Raw genomic sequence first — 17,160 nt, 5'->3', positions numbered from 1 at the left:
ACCATAAGATATAAAAACAAATGCGAAACAAAGCACAAAAGCAGAAATGAGCAGACGGTGACTGCAGACAACTTAAGCAGAAGTACTGCAAAATGCTGTGTTCATGACCCCTGTTAGTTGCTACTTTAACCAACCTATTTTACAAGCCTGAATACGATGGCCATAATCTCAGCTTTACTGGGTAAAGTTCCAGAATAATCTATTCTTTCTGTTAGTAAGTGATGTCCTCAGTCTGCAAGGCTGTTGTTCACTGTTTCATCTTCCTGCTGAGGAAGGCAGGATCTTATCAGCTCCTRGGAGTCACTCAGACTTTAGCAGAGGAGCACTTCTTCAGCAGAATGTGTCATCACTTCAGCCTAGCAGGTCTCCCTAGGCTTCATTTACAGTCACTGGAGAGAGAGACCTCACAGAGTTCCTGTACCAGGATAGGTTCCTGCACAAGATAACCCAGACATGAAGCCTCTCTTCCATCTCTGAATTCTGGAGGAAACCTATGGAGATAAAACCTCAGCTTTTGTCAATACCCCTGCTCCCCTGATGTTCCAGTCTTGAGGAACTAACCTCACAGAGACATCATGTCAAGAATTTTTATGCACACTTTTGGAAAACTGCAGTTTAATCCCACTTTGTTGCTGAAACAACGCATAACGTTTGTGTAGCAGTCAACTCCCACAAAGATCTCTTTACATGCAGTAACACATTTAATGTAATCACACAAGCCTGAACAGAATCACGATCTTTTGCACTTGTGGACAGGTGTGGGGGAGGGGGAAATCTGCTGCCAATCTCTCACCACCTTCCTACCCTACATCARATGAAGACAGAAAGAGAGCTAAGTTTAATGGAAATTCTTCAGGGATATGTATTTTATACAAAGCGAGTTTGGAATGTCAAAATTTTAGTTGCCCTCTGGCTGGTCTGGTGCTGGTGGAGTCCAGTTATTTTGATCCAAACAATGGACCTTCACTGGTGGCTGATACCAGATTATATTTTCAGAGTTCAGTTTGCAAGGAAATGGATGAAAAATATCTGCTAAATAGAAAAAAAGCATTTAYGGGTTTACTTCTAAATTCCAGTTCCTTCATATCAAGACAGCCCAAAAGCTCCAAATCTCAACAATTAGAAGTGCAGCACAGAACAGATTTGCTAGCATTCAAAGCAACCAGAAACYAAAAGTCCTTCACAAAGTTTTAACTGCCCTCTGCCATATCCAAGATAAGTGCATTAGAAAGGAATGTTGATAAAAAGGATATATCCAAAGAAGAAAGTCAGACAATGAAGGTCAACCTCAAGCCCTGAGGTCATTCCTCTTGAAAAGCTGCAAAGTCCTCAGCTGTTCATTATTTTAATAATTCCTCCTAAATTTGGTAAGTTATAACCCTTCTACAGGTTATTTTAGAAAAGTCAGTCTGCCTTTTAGGTTCTGCTACTCAGTTCTGTATGGCTTTTGAGTAATTTCTGTAAAGAATCCTATAGATTTAATCCTTATTAAATTCTACCAGACCACACTCAGAAAACATGGGAAAAGATGTTCCCTGCTAATTAGGTGCACAGGAGAACAACGAGAACAAAAAGACTGTCAGTGATTTTCAAATGCTGCTCTAGCTCTGCAACATTAAATGTATAGCTTATAGACTTCGCCAAAAAAGTGCCTAGTGTTTTACTGTATAATGACTTATGCTGGAAAGTAACAGATCCTTTTAATCTGTGAAGTCTGATGGAAAGACTGGAAAAATGAACACCGTAGAGTACAAGCAAAAAGGCAATAAAAATGTCTAAGCATTAGAAGATTATCATGCACACTGTTACTTTCTACAAGGAAACTGCACAGCATTGCTTTGCTCTGCTCTTATTATGCTTGAATTACTTTTTAAGAAATAGCAAGTACCTTTTCCAGACAGGAATTACATTTTCTTAAGTTCAGCTTTTACCTTTCCATAGCTTCAAATCTCATTCCAGTTAATCTCTTAACCCTGTGGCTCCCAGGAAACTGCCGCCTTAGTTCTTGAAGACAAAACTATACAAATAAACAAAACCAAAAATATTATTGTGAATATAATTATCCACACAGAAGCTGGGAAAAAAGAAACTGGACTTTTTTTCAAGAACATGAAAGCAAATATAAATTTTTGAAATAAGCAATAAAATGTATTAATAAAGAGAAGTTCAGAAACTGAAACCTTTTAGTCTTAGAAAACTAATTCTAAGAAATATTTTCCATACAAGTCACTAGATGGCCAGGCTTCTTGGAAATAGTTATTTATCTAGAAAATTAAACTCATCTACTAAAAGATTTCTGATACTATTAAAACATGAAGTCTACTTAGTTGCCTCATAACAATACAAAACAGTAAAACCCAAAATAAAGACAGTAAGAGCTTACATGATACTTCTTTAATAAATAGATCTCTTACAATGGAAGAAACTATGCTAATACTACGCACTGTGTTTATTTTTAAAATAAAACTTTGAAATCCAAAGAAAATGTTTGTCACTGGCTTAAATTGAGCCTGCTGGCAGAGGAGGCAAAACATCTAACTGCTGAAATCAATGAGACACCTGGGCTGGATAAAATAAATTCATCACAGGCAGATTTCCCTGGATTAGGGGAAAAGGACATTCAGCAGAGGGACTGGGTCAGAACTTCCCCAAAGCAACCTAACTCTAACCATATCATGAATATGGCTAGATAGCAGTGCAATGTTTGTAGCTGATCCATTACTCTACAGTGGAGGGCAGGATGAGCCCCAGGCTCTCCAAAAGAGCAGTGGTATCAGTCATGTTAAAAGCTTCATACAGAACCCTCCTTTTCAAGGCATTTGATACAACTCAGTTTTAAACCTGTTCTTCAGTTCTAAGGGCCTGGTGGAGGCTTAACTACATAGTCTGTTCCATCTCATCACATCCACTGGTCACAGAAAATATATTGACAGATAAGCAAATTGGTAAAAATTACCAGGTTCCCTCTCTGCTTCTGCAGATGAAATAGGTTCCTAGAGCACAGCAAAAAGAAGTACTCACATCTCCCCCAGATAAAAAAGAATACAGAGAGAAGAGAGAGGAAGGAGGCAGTAATCAGTGAGGTAATGTTTAGCCTCAAGTAAGCACAGGCTATTTGCATCATGATCTTGTTAGTACCAATCAACCAAGATCTCAACAACGCAATTTCATGTAACAAAAGACCCAGATTTAATACAGAAACCATCTACTGGCACTTTGAGTGATGRTCAGGTCAAATGCTGCTGCTCTGAGCTACAAATTGTTATAGAAAACCACATGTACTTAGCAGCACATTACATAATCTGAATGAATCTGTGAACATTTTTAAGAGACAGGAAGCTTTCATGAAACTCCAGGGAAGCAGTTTCACTCCAGCTTTTATAATACAAATGTAACCCTCTATTTTTTAAAAAGAACTTTTGCAGACCATAAATCCACCATGTGGTCCAATAATCTGGCTATCCTGAAGGACAATAACTTTCAGAATAAAAGTATGCTCTGTTTTTCTCCAATAAACTTTTTAAAATGTCAAAAATTGTAATATAGAGACTAAACTCCACAATCTGCAGATAGACTGCTGCATCCAGAGAAACTCCATCGACATTACAGAAAAAGAAGATGAAGTAACACTTGAGTGCAGGGGTACTCTGAGACCAGAAACGTTCATGTACAGATCTGACTACATGATCATAATTGAACTGAATAGAGCAACCACGAGGCCAAAACAAACTCCAAGAGCTGAAGACATCTGGCACAATCAAGTGACATGAAAAGCTGTGAGACAGATGTAAACAATCCACTGCAACACTTTCAAAAACAAAAGAAGCCCTCTGCAGAGATAAAATACATTAGGTATATCTTCAAAGGGTTCTGGACTCAGTAGCACCGAATGTCTTTTTTTTTTTTTAATTTAATTCGTAATTCCTATAACTGCTTAAGCTAATATTTATTTTTGAAATGTTGCACTTGTTAATAAGAAGTTCTATCTGTTCCTACAGTTAGGACTGGTTCTGCACTATGTCAATAATCTACTTTTGAGATTCTCTCAGAAACTCACCAGTTATAATGACAATCTAATTTATATGTACAACTTTAAGTATTGTTAATTTGCTTTCTGATTTTTTTAGCCAATAAGTTTTTAGCTTTAAAAGTCTGACTTAAATTCTACAACAACAAAGAAGCATAAACTTGAATTTCAGCATGTAAGACATCAGTAGTGCAGGTGCCTGCCAAAAGCAGGTGATTTCACTAAAACATGTGTGTGAAWGACAGAATTGGCTAATTGCAGTGGATGCATGCATTATGCACAATCATTCTGTGCAAGACAAAGAGGACAGCAGTAATAAAAAGAAAAAAGAAAAGCCAGATGAATGATTCTGTGAAAACCATCTTCAGCTCCTCATTTGGAGCAGATAAGACCCATTCCCTTAAGCAAAATGCATCACAGCTGTCAAAAAGCTCACTGCTAAAAAACAGAAGTTCCAGAGCTGTTTGTCTACTTTGGGGCTACAGCTGTAGCAAAAAGCCACATATGATGTTGGCTTGTTTGAATTAACTATTTCTTTATTATAAATCAATCAAATTTAAAAAAAAATGAAGTTTCCCTCTAGGCTTTTAGCCTACTTTCTGAGACGCATAAAATGTTGCACTGTCTCATCTCAAGCAATATCCCTTAGAGGGCACAAAACTCAAATTCAAAATCTCTGCCAGGGTTAATAAAAACAAATAGCGTTTCACAACTGATCTTTCAACATTGGCTCCCTCAACAACTTCATGAGTCTTCCTAAAAGACCCTCAAAATAAAGATGAAAAATGTTTTCAATATAAATCGGCACACAGAAATACATTTGTTTAAACAGACAGCTATACTAAAACAGTATTTTCTTTTGAGGTACATAAAAATTATCTAAGAAAGGGAAGCTCACTGGGTTCACAACAAGTTCAGTATTTTGTGCTGTATTTTTCAGTGTATTCCATTTTACTATATACATACAGAATTTGAGATAAAGATTTGAGAACTTTCTAGGTCCGTCTACTTTCAAATCGCCCTTCTCCCAGTTACATCCTCTAGTCTGACCCCTTGTGTATCCCAGGCCATTGAGTTTTGCCCAAACAACACAACATGAGGCTCAAAGACTACGTGGTGTCTTGTCATCTTTGGGAGAATAAACTATTGGAAGAACAGTTCTCACAAATGACTTTAACTCTATAAAATGTCTTCTTATTTATTTGGAATAAGCCCAAGATTGTTGACTTTCAGGACACAAATCAACCCCATGTCTTTTCCCAGCCTTTTGTGAAGGACAGATGAAAAGTTCATTAAAATTTGGGTGCAAAACAGTCTTTTGCCTTTTTCAGTTCCTGCCTGCAAAGGAGTAGCTAAGTTTGTGTTTACAGTTTTCATCTAGTGAAAAGGTGTTCCAGTTTTACATTAGCTCATTTTATTTAAATTGCTATTTGTATATATGCAAAAAAATTACATACAAATTGACTATAACTGAATATCCATAAACAATATTTACATTAAAAATCACAGAATAATTTAGGTTGGCAGGGACCTTCAGAGGTCACCTGGGCCCAATCCCCACTCAAAACAGAGCCAACTCCAAAGTCAGAGCAGGAGGCTCGGGGCCATATGCTAATCAAGTTCTGAACCCCTCCAAAGATGGAGATTCCACAGTCTCTCTGGAAAACTTGTTCCAAAGGGTTCACCATCCTGACTGCTAAAAACATTTTCCCAATATCTGTTTGGAATTTCTTTTTGTGCAGCCTGTGTCTGTTGCTCTTGTCTTTGGATCCATCTTTGTACCTTCCCATTAGCATATATTTGAAAACAGCAAGAAGATCCCCCCTTAGTCCTCTCAAGACTTGACAAACCCAGAACTCCCAGCCTTTCCTTATGTGTTATGCACTCCAGCTCCTGAATCATCTTGGTGGTTGTCCACTGGACTTGCTCCAATATGTCAATGTCTTTCTTGTGTTGAGGAGCTCAAAACTGGTACACAGTACTCCARGGCCAAATACAAAGGAATTACCATTTCCCTCAACCTGCTGACTATGTTGTCGCTAATAAACGCTCTCTCTTCAAATACAACATGGAAAAAAAAAAAAAAAAAAAACAGAAAAGAAGCTCACTAACAATACAGTAGGTTGAGGAATCATCAGTTAAAACTCACAGCATTTATTTGACATTCTTTACCTAATGAGTAAAAGCAAATGCTTTAAAAAGGGAACTTTTCTGACTAACTTGTGAGAGAGAAATTCAAATATAAGAAATGCTCTGTTTACCTAACAGGTATGCCTAACAAGAAAACTATTCCCTACTTTAATTCCATTGGATAGAATTCACCTTAAGCGTTGATCTGTTCAGAGAGAACAGCACCAAGTACTCTGCAGAAAAGTTATTTCATTGACAATCAGTTCCCATACTTGAAACATACTATCTTAAAAACAACTAACAGCAAGGTATTTCTGCCTTTAGGAATCAGACTTGTTTTAAAGGCCAAAAGAAAAAGAATTTCACTGATTTTAACATCTGCAGGTCTCTTTTTTGGCTCACAATTTAAACAGACAAAAAGTTAAAAATGGCTGTGCCACTTCCTCTTCAGGTGATGAGGGAGGATTAAGTGAAAAAAAACAAAATCAGGTAGCTAACAAAAAATAAAACAGTCTTAAGTTTATAATGTGTTCTTGACATTTTAGTAAGAGCAAAAATGGGCACAACCACACTTTTTTCAATTATTACTCATTAATAAGGCTAGAGCATTTGGAATTATATATATTGGCCTTTCTGATGTACCATACGTGCACCTAACTGTACGACTCCTTGTCTGTGATGATAGCCAACATGACAAATAATATGATATGCATGACATGACATTTTACCCCAAAACATTCCAAAAAAACAATATAATTTGAGAGGTTTTCAATAAACAAACATTCCCTGTACAATATGGCAACTTTAGTATTATTCTTGACATTTAGCCCATACCAGAGTAGCTGTAAATATTTTCATGGCTATTGGAAGAGACATGATCTGTCTAAACAAAAGTTACACATTAGAGAAGGTGGGTGGAGGAGGTTTCTTCCCCACAGTGTATTTCTTGATATTCTAAAAGTCCAAGATATGGAGTTTGGAATATCCTATAACTATCTGGAAGAGATTCCCAGGAAGAAAACTTAAGGTTTGAGGGAAAAGTCAACTTGAAAACTTACCAATGCCAAATCATCTCGACTGCAGTCCAGGGCAGCAATCATCACCTGTTCATATATTATCCAAACTGGACACAAAGGAAACATTAAATGCAGATAACTGATTTTTTAAGATAATGGGAAACACCTAAAATGTAAATAAGATTAATGAATTTTGTCTCTGTATACTTTTCCCCTTCCACTCCTGTGGACCATGACTGAAAAAGGGACGTTTTAACAAACTGCTGGAATTAATTAAAAATACATTTAAGCAGTTTTATTGCTTTTAGTAACATAAAGTACCTTTTGACATCTTGAAAGGCAAAAAGCTCTAATTCTCTGCTTTTCCTAACATTATATCTACAGTTTTCTAAACAGATCTCCATTAGGACCTGCTCTCTGATCAGACCTGTAGAATAGCCATTTGGGCTAGAAAGAAAACAAATTTCCTTAACTGTTTCACTGCCAAAACTCCTATAAACATTGCTTTCTTCCTGGAGTTGGACAATTTCTCTAAATCAATGACAGATTATGTTATCCCTATTTTAGCTCTACTGAGTTCTTGAATGTAAGGAACTCAGAAATGTAGCTATACAGCAAAGATGGGTTATGGCAGAAGGAAACATATCATGTGAGTACTGCAAGCACCAAGTGTTCTCAATTCCTGTAAGTTGAATTGGGGTACTCAATACATCACAGAACCAAACCAGAAGCAAATATCTTCCAAAATAAAGAAAGCAAATAACAAAGGCCCTCGCAACCTTTTTTCAAACATACATTCTATTATATGAGTTTCCACTATTTTTAAAAAGAGACTATTCTTTCTTTCTAAATATATAAAAGAACTGACACGTGCCTTAATTTGTCTGTAACCTGTTTTCCCCACTGAACAATTTGTAAGAGATGTACTCTATTGTTATAATATAATTTATACAATTTTTTCACGAACATGAAAACGCATGCATCAGGTACAAAATACAAATAACATACATAAATATACAAGGCAATTTATAGAGCTACCCAAATAATCTACCCTCTTCCATTCATTATTTTCCCTTCTAYACGCATCCCGAAATTAATCATTACAACATCCGGATATTTTCTGAAAGCACATCAAACAACAAGACCAACATCCATCATATATGATGATTCCTTTACCTTTCATTGCTACCCAAGAATTCTAGGYACACTATCTTTCTTTTTTCTAAATGGTATATGGTTTCCATTCCTGATATTTCTTTTTCAAAAATTAAAATGAACAAATATTTAAATAAATTTCAGATACTTTTATGCATTTTCTAAGAAGCTTAGGAACACTGCAGCTAATTTATCTAATAAATCCTAAACACCAACTTTATGAAAGAATATGATACATATATTTTGAAAAGAAGGACAAAGACAACACTGACAAGAAGGGAACAAGAAGGACCGAMTGGGGCCGAGTTACTGAGGACACTGTTTTAGAAGGGCAGTGGCAAGATCTGAGAGGAACATCAAGCTCCTAGAGCATTCCATACTAACATACAATTCTCAAATTCCTAACAATGTTGTAATAATAAAGTAAAATCAAAGTTAGCTTTCAGAGTTTTTCTAAAGCAGGGGGGAAAACTGTGATAATTCTTTTGCAGGGTGCCGTATTAAAACCAGCCAGACAGTCTAAAAACAAGTACATTTGTCACAGTTAAAATGTAAGACCCCCATGTGCAATATCTACTTTAGGTACTGAATCTCCGTATCTACTTCATGACTCATTGATATGCACAGAAGTGTCTGTGACACAATGTTATTCGGGTAGATTATCAACATATTTATATCCCAAAATCATAATATTTGCAGTGACCAATGTCACAAGTTYCCTAGCACTAAAAGTACTCCAAAACAGACTTACAGTGCAGAATATGCTAGACAGAACCACAATAAAATATCACTATAAAGAGAATCATATCTACAGAACCCAAGATTAAATACTAAAAGATTCTTCATCTGATAAGAATATGAAGCAAAGTATACTTCTGCAATAATTATGTGGATTTTAATTCCTGRAACGCTGTATGAAGCCAAGTATTTGAAATTAAAATTAACTTACCAAAGCTGAACAAACAGTTAGTCACACAGAATACTGTAACTTACATTAGTAAATACAATGCATTATTGAGGCTGCTAAAATCCAGTGACTACATAATAGCTGTTAATGAAAATAAAAGAATTACAAGAAAAATATACGGTCTGTATTAAGTTATCCAAATTATAAAAGAAGGAAACATGAAGAAAGAGGAATGAGCATTAAAAAAAAAAAAAAAAAGGGCCTGTGTGACATTAATATGCAAACTTACAACTACACTCTTGATAGAGTATTTTGTTATACTTTATATTTTATTTCATGCTTACAGAAAAGTGTGCTATTGTATTGTTGTGACATGTTTCTAAACAATTCTCTTTTCATATGAGACATTATATGCCAAGTTTCTGTCTACCAAGAATTAGTATAATGTAGTTAAAATCCCCTGAAAATAATAATTTTATGGATAGCAGAAACCTAGACTTACCTTCAAATACAGTATCACAAATGTAATGCTATAAGAAAAACAGCCTTAATATTAATTCTTGCAGTACATATGACTTAAACTAAGGAATAGCTTTCTCTCTTATAAAAAGATACTTTTCAACTTTTGCCATGCTGTTGAAGAACATGAAATCAGTTGAAGGACAGCTAGATAACAGATTAACGCCAAGTTTTCACATAATGGTCTAACTACTAACATGCCAAACTAAGGGTTCAACCAGGTAACTTTTCCATCTATTTTCACTGCACCCCATATTTGGGAAAGAAATCAAGGCTGGGAATTCAGGCAGCCTATTAAACTAAGGAAGCAACATATATTTAATCAACATCAGCAGACAGAGAAAAGCTACACAGAAGTATAATAAGCAGACTGAAAGAAGAAAACAGAATAAACAAAACCAGACACGTGCAATAAAAGCTAAAACGATGGAAGTTTTTAAAATAATGTGTACTTACTGTCATCTCCAAGCTTAGATGCATATTCATTAATTAACTCTTCTCCCACATCCACTATCTGTTCACTGTTTCGGTAGTTTTCTTCCCTCCATTTCCTCATTTTATCACGCATATCTGAGGGGGGGGTCAAAAGAAAATACTGAGATTTCCAAAGAGTAACAGAATTTGGATTTTATGTCTGGAAAATAAGTATCTGAAGAACGGTTTTAGAGAGGGCAGTAGATCTAAGAAAATGACTTCCACTAATACTAAAAATCTACCTGCGGACAGACAGATGCACCTGGCTTCTGAAACAGCATCAAACCTTGCCTTTGTGCTTATATATATATATATATATATATATATATATAAAATCGATTCAGCTTCTGAATTTGTAGGCTATAAGGTTAATAACATATGCAGAAATCCCTGATTTCTCTTTAGCCAACAAATAATAAAATTTAACAGACATTACTCATTGTTAGGAAAAACAGGCTTCAAGAGTTCAAGGAGTTTTRTACTTATATTTGCAAACCATACCAAAATTGCTTTATCTTTTCCAGATGAATAAATTCTCACTCAGAGAAAGTATCAGAAGAACTATGAGAACTCTTTTGCCTCTCATTTGTACCAGTGCAAATAAAATGCTGTAAAATTCCATCCTAGAAAGAACCAGCACACTCCTATGGACAGGAGTACCAGGAAAGACGGGCACACCAGTGAAGGCTTTCTTCAGCAGGGGAGGGCCCAAAGGCATGAAGACTATCATTCCTTATCTAGCTAAGAGAGAAAAAACAGCTTCTTTTAGCATGAGGACTTTTGTTTGCTTGCAGTTCTAGGACTACATTTATTATGAACCAGATCTCCTGAACAGCAGGGCATACTCATCTAGAGAGCACTAACTAGACTAGGTTTTATTTATCTCTGAAATGCAAAATTATTAATAATATAATTTTATATGAGTCCCATATACTAGAACAAAAGGTTAAGGGAATATAAAGAGAATAGTTTTCAATATTATATAGTGTTTTTACTAATATGAAGGTACCGTGAAAACTGTTGCCAATTTTTTTTTTTTTTTTACCTTTACAACAGCTGGAAAAACAAACACAAACATAGATCTAAATACTGTCAGTTTTTCTTGCACTTCAAAATGCACAGTTTAACATAACTGACAGTTTAAAATTATGCACAGAACTTTCTTCCATCTATTTGAAGTGATCTCAGATCACTCATAAAACTGTTACTGTGCTATATTTTGTATTCTGAAATTCAACCAAAACCACCACAGGGTTATGTTTCATATGCATGAGTAAAGTCAAATGGTTCTAGACACACGATGATCCCTGGAAATTCAAAGTTAGACAGCAAGAATGTGAGAGAACACGAACACTCACAAAAACTGACAAGTTACGTACATAAAAAATAAGTCATCTGATTTTTACCTACTCATTTACTTGGAAATTACCAACGCCTCCAATTCCAGTGCAATTCCAAATGCAACTGTGTCCAAGTAATTTATTAATAGAATGCACGTCTACCACTCATCATCTAATTACAGAATTTACCGGGGGGGGGGGGGGGGGACAAAAACCAGCAGGAGAGGCATAGTACATCAGTGTATGACTGAAAAGCAGAACACACAAACAGATGTTCTCATTCAGGTGCATCTGTCAAAAGGCTCATTAGTTTTAGAAATACTGAATTCCCTATAACAGGCAGAAGAAAATGCTAAAATTTACAGTAAAACTTATGGGATTTTTTTTTTAAACAATGTTCTCAAACTTAATGAATTTTTACTAAGAAAGCCTTCACAGAAGTCAGCCAATAATAATTCAAGTCTTGGAGACAAATCTACATATATTATGTAATACAAGGTTCGGCAATAGCAAGCTGGGATTTTAGAAAAAAATAGTTAAAGAAATGACTAACTTTAATTACAATTACACCTCTATCATATATATATAGGTGGGTCTTGAGCAACTGACATATCTGCTTTAGTCTTGGATTTTTTTAAAATAGCAAGCTATGCATAAATAAATCAAAGTGTTATAAGCTCAAAGGAACAGGCACACTTGCCAAGATATTCATTGATCCCTAAAAATATACAAATAATGTGTAGAAAGCCAAAAGAAATAACCTGTATTTTATTTTTGTTTCTGCTCAGGTTTCAGTTAGTTTGGCCTGAGCAACTAGACAGTAAGTAACTTTTATAATTATTTATATTTCGATTGTTGGTTTAGATGAAATACAGTTTTCAAGTCCTTAGTATCTAAAACCACCTGATGAAATGAAATCAAGGTAGTTATCCCTATTAGTTGAGACATACGTTACACACTTGAAAACACTACCTTGACATCTGACAACCGTTACCGTGGTCAGTGAGGCAGGGATTCAGTAACCAGCACATTGCTAGAGCTCATTTTTATATCATTCTTCAATTGCAGACACCCAATATTCCACCACCCCTCAGTTCCACCCACACCCAACTTACAAAAGGGGAAATAAATAAATGAACATAAAAGCCCCACCAAGCCACCAATTCGACAAGCTGACCTGAGCCCGCACTGTGTGTCATGGCTGGGCTCCGGCTCGGTTCAGATCTCCAGCCCGCTGTCTCCATCCAAACACGTGGCCAGTAACTTGCAAGTATAGCAAGAGGCAACAGAAACCCAGCTGGACAACACTGATGCCGCCTCTAACTGTAACAAAGTGGCCTGAGCTAAAATTTCAGGATCTCACCTTTGCCTGTTGCAATCACATTACTTCATATTTAAAATCTGGAGTAAACTGATCTGTCCCCAATTACAACAAAAATCAGGAATACACAGAAGCGAGCAAACACAGCATGGAACACAACAAATACTTTCATCAACATTTAAGTGTACACGGATTATGAAAGACAAAGTGTTGGACTCAGTTTTCTATTTAGTGGAGTCTTTTCTTAGAAAGTAAATGTGAACGCAGTTTTTAAGTCCTTCCTTTAAGGAAGGAAGCAATTTGTCATATAAAGTGGACTCTAATAACTAGAGACATGATAATTAGAAATGTTCCTCTTCAAAATTCATTCGGGATTTTCTCTTTGTTATACATGACATTTCCTCATGCATGTGTTTGCAAGAAAATGGCCTTGAATATACAGTTTAATTTGATTTTATTAAACATTTTTATGATATATACACAAATTACAAAGAATCCTAAAAAAAAGTCTCATGTGAACACGTAACAAAAACTCCTAATGTAATACTACTTAAGTAGTGCAATTTTTAATCTAAAAAATAGTAATACTGATTTACTGATCCCGAAAATCTGTGTAAGGTCAAGAATATAGCCATCAAGAAAGCTACCCAAAATCTGGCAAAATAATCTCCTGACTTGCATTCCACTTATGTTAAAAGAAATTTAGTTTAGAGAATATGACATTTCTCTTTTTGGTTTTGATACCCCATGAAGAATTATTGATTAGAGAAAGAGTTACCCTGACAGCACTCAGAGATCTCCAGAAAGCATGTCTATCATTAACTGAAAGGCACGGCTTCATTTTAGCTGCACTTGGCATGTTAAAACAATTGTGCTTCTGTGCAAGCAAGAGAAGGAAAGAAAACTTGGTTTATTTTGTCCAATTCTGACAAGACATCAGACAAGTTTTACTGTGAAAGCCAACTGTTACTTTATTTAGTTTCAACAATCATGACTGCTTCTTGTTTGCCAATCAATCTAATTCTGCACACGCAGACCAACTTCTGTGGGAACACAACCAGTTCCTAAAATTATAGAGGTGTCTTTTTTTAAAATATTTCCACGCATGGGCCAAATTCATCTTTAATGTATCACTGAAATCATGTCAAATGTTTATCAATAGCAAGAAAAGTTGGAAACAAATCCAAACAGGCCAGATGCACGCCAATGGTGTTGCGTTACTTAGATTGACAATATCTATCAAGTTCTACACGGCTTAAGAGGTTCCTAGAAGAGACTGTACATCACCAGTTACTGCCAATATGATAAATCTGCAATATCACGCTTCTTTGCCAGACAGCAATTTCTGGCTCTCTGTCACTATACAGTTTCTAATTCTCCAAGTTCTCCATTAGGGACTAGGACACAACACTGCTGGGATCATAACACTAATGAACAGCCTCGTTGTACTAGGGATCTGTAAAAGTGCATGTGGAGTACAGCGAAAAAGCCTTCTTCTCTGAGAAGAGTTTGTTGCAGGAATTTGTTCATTTTTACTCTATTTTGCATCTCTTAAAGCATGACAGAAGAATATAATGTTTCAAATGTGTGTTCTCTAGAGCAGAGACAGCTGTGGTACCAAAGACAATCTTCAAGGTTTTCCCCAACATGCCAACTGATTCTTTCATTTGAAGGTAAACTGGAAGATATCAACTTAAAAAATTGGTATGACAAAACACCCTGACTAGTCCTCAAAAATTTTCATGTTCAGTATACCCCTAGGCAAAAACACGCACCTTGCACAGTGCTGCAAATGTCAGTTAAAACTCTTGAAAATTGAATATTCCAAGAGAGTAGGGCACTCACCCAAGCAAAGTCCAAAAGCAATAAGCTGGGGCATCCTCTCCCTTCTTGGTCACAACCTTCAGATTACAGAATAAAGGCAGCGACTCTGCAAAACTGTCAGCCAAAACAAGGTTGGGCTAATTATACAGGGAGCGTATCCACAAAACATGCTACTGGTCCTGTGAAAAAAATCTTACTTCTCTTCCCAATCACTGACACTTTAAGCAGCAGGGAAAAAAAAATCATCTCTCTGATGTAATTTTTGTAGCAACTTATATTCAAATAAAGTAAAAACTGAAAAATATAGCCAAACTTATTTAGGCAGTGTGACTTGACATGTTTAAATTACTCCCTGGATCATAAATGCTTACCAATTTTTTTTTTTCCCAAAGAGACCATATTAATATTTGGTCTGGTTTTAAGGATCTGTTTCCAGTATTTGTATTAATAAATCAAATAAAGGGCCTAAAACAGGCCATTGTCACTAACTGGCCAATGTCAACTTATCTTTTTCAAAACTGATAGCTTTTTTTTCAGTTAAAGTACCGCAACATTGGCACTGTCATTTCTTGATTTCTTAGAAGCCTTTTTTTCAGAAGCTTTTTTTTTTTTTTTTTTTTTTTACAGCAACTTTTGGGAAGGCCTAAAAATAAACCTAATAATGCTACGCAGACACACACACAGACACAGACACAAACACACACCCCTTTCATTCCCATATATTGGCCTGCCTGCTCTCTATTCAAGTTCAGCTTCACAACCAGTATACCTTCTCATAAGATATATAAAAACACACACATAATCTTTTCCCAAAGTACTAGATTAATCTAATGACATCACCATAATGCACCATACACGCTGGCAAGCAAACTCTCTTTTTCATCCTTAATTATTCAGTTACAGTGATATTTATTTCAGTATCAGATACAATGTTTTCTGATATTAATGCAATTCCAACTGAAAACTGAGTATTTCAAATTCCATTCTGTGCTGCTTTGGAGTCCACTAGAAGAAGTTACACGACAGACAGAACGGGCACTATTTCTGATGTGCATGTTACTGACATCTGCTAAAATACCTCCCATGCAATATTCCTTCTCTTTCCCCACATTACAAAACCAAAGTAATCAATAATAATTTATGTTCAGGAAATCATTCTGTTAACTCTTTTTTCTTCCCCCACTTCTTCATGGATTAACAGTAAACAAATAAATAAAAAACATCACGCAGCTTCCCTCTGTCAATGCACTGTCTTCCCTACTATATAATGTTTGTAACACAGTGGACCATTTATCTTTAGGTCCCTCTTTTATGTCCAAAATTACAGACAAGCATTAACTTATTTCTGATATGAGACTTCAATGGGCTTGAGTGCTGTATGAACCAGCATTTGGACAAGGAGGTGTGAGAACAAACTGCTTATGAAAGAAGAACCACTCAGAATTTCGGGTAAACCACATTAGGTATTACTACAAAAAAAAAAAAAAATTGCACTAAGATCAAATGGATACACAAAGATTTAAGAAGCAGGATTTTCAAAAACTTTTATGTCACTTCAGAGTTTCTGAGTGTTCCTCCACAAATTCTCATGACTGAGTTTTAGAGAAACATCAGACAATGTTCAGGTACTCCATACAGGCTTTCTGAACAGACTGAAGGATACCGGCTATGTTATCCTAAATCTTGACTTGTTATCCCTCCACTTTTAAGACTTCAACTAAAAGGAYTGAGCAAGAGCAGATGCATCTAGTGTTGACGTAGTTTATCCCAGCAAAAATGTTCTCTTCCAGTAAAATATATACTAGATCGCCAAAGTACTCCGAGAAAAGGGTTGTCCAATCACTCTGCTTTCGTGTTGGTATTACACATTCATACCTACCCTCAAAGTGATTTAACTTTACCAGAAAATATTTTTACCATGGAATAAACAAGAACTTASGGGCTATGGAAGAAGACAAAGACAAAAAAACACTATTACATTTGAAACTGAATCACTGGCTTCCTCCTTCCTCAGCAATAGTGATGGAAAGGGAAAGCGGGTTTCTATCTGGCCGGGCCGCTTTGTCCCAGAGCGGGTCTCTTGCAGGTGCGCTGATGCTGCCGACCCGCGAACGCCTCAGCCGCGCACCTCCCCCAGGGAGAGCTGCGGGGGGGTAACAGAAACGCCCAGCCTGCACACGCAGTGCCACGATCAGCGAGAAAAACGCTGTTTTTCTGAACTGCCGTTCCTAGAGGCATAACGGCCTTTAAAAAAAAAAAAAAAGAAAAGAAAGAGTAGGGAAGGAAGGCTTAGAGAGTGTTTATAGAAAACCTCAGCAGGGAGAGCGGCGAGCTGCGGGACACGGAGGCACCGAAGGCCGCAGGCTGCTTTCAGCAAGAAGCGGCGCCACGACCCCGCCGCCGCCGCCGGGCCAAGGCCGGGGCCGGGAGCCCCGGGAGAGGCGCCC

General features: G+C 36.5%; 1 protein-coding gene across 7 annotated transcripts in view; it reads right to left on the bottom strand.

Moving 5' to 3' along the window:
• The window catches only part of EMC2 (ER membrane protein complex subunit 2), a 45,128-nt gene extending 28,178 nt beyond the window's left edge, over window positions 1-16,950 (bottom strand). The window contains exons 1-4 of one of the 7 annotated variants that reach the window (XR_003255195.1): window positions 16,692-16,950; window positions 10,211-10,324; window positions 7,216-7,280; window positions 1,932-2,017 (exon numbers count right to left, since the gene is read on the bottom strand). Coding sequence is in view for 2 of the 7 variants with exons in the window: in XM_026075794.1 (XP_025931579.1) it covers window positions 1,932-2,017; window positions 7,216-7,280; window positions 10,211-10,324; window positions 12,746-12,812 (332 nt within the window). In the remaining 5 variants the exon portion in view is untranslated. Of the gene's footprint in view, window positions 1-1,931; window positions 2,018-7,215; window positions 7,281-10,210; window positions 10,325-10,729; window positions 10,794-12,745; window positions 13,356-14,734; window positions 14,946-16,691 lie in introns of those variants that run through there. The other 6 variants (XR_003255194.1, XR_003255193.1, XR_003255197.1 and 3 more) reach the window with 6 other exon arrangements.
• Window positions 16,951-17,160: the final 210 nt, after the last annotated feature.

The sequence above is a fragment of the Apteryx rowi genome, unplaced genomic scaffold (assembly GCF_003343035.1).
Source record: "Apteryx rowi isolate R43461 unplaced genomic scaffold, aptRow1 scaffold_411, whole genome shotgun sequence".
Classification (NCBI taxonomy): domain Eukaryota; kingdom Metazoa; phylum Chordata; class Aves; order Apterygiformes; family Apterygidae; genus Apteryx; species Apteryx rowi.
The sequence above is the reverse complement of the archived record's forward strand: the minus strand, read 5'-3'. Positions and strand labels throughout refer to the sequence as shown.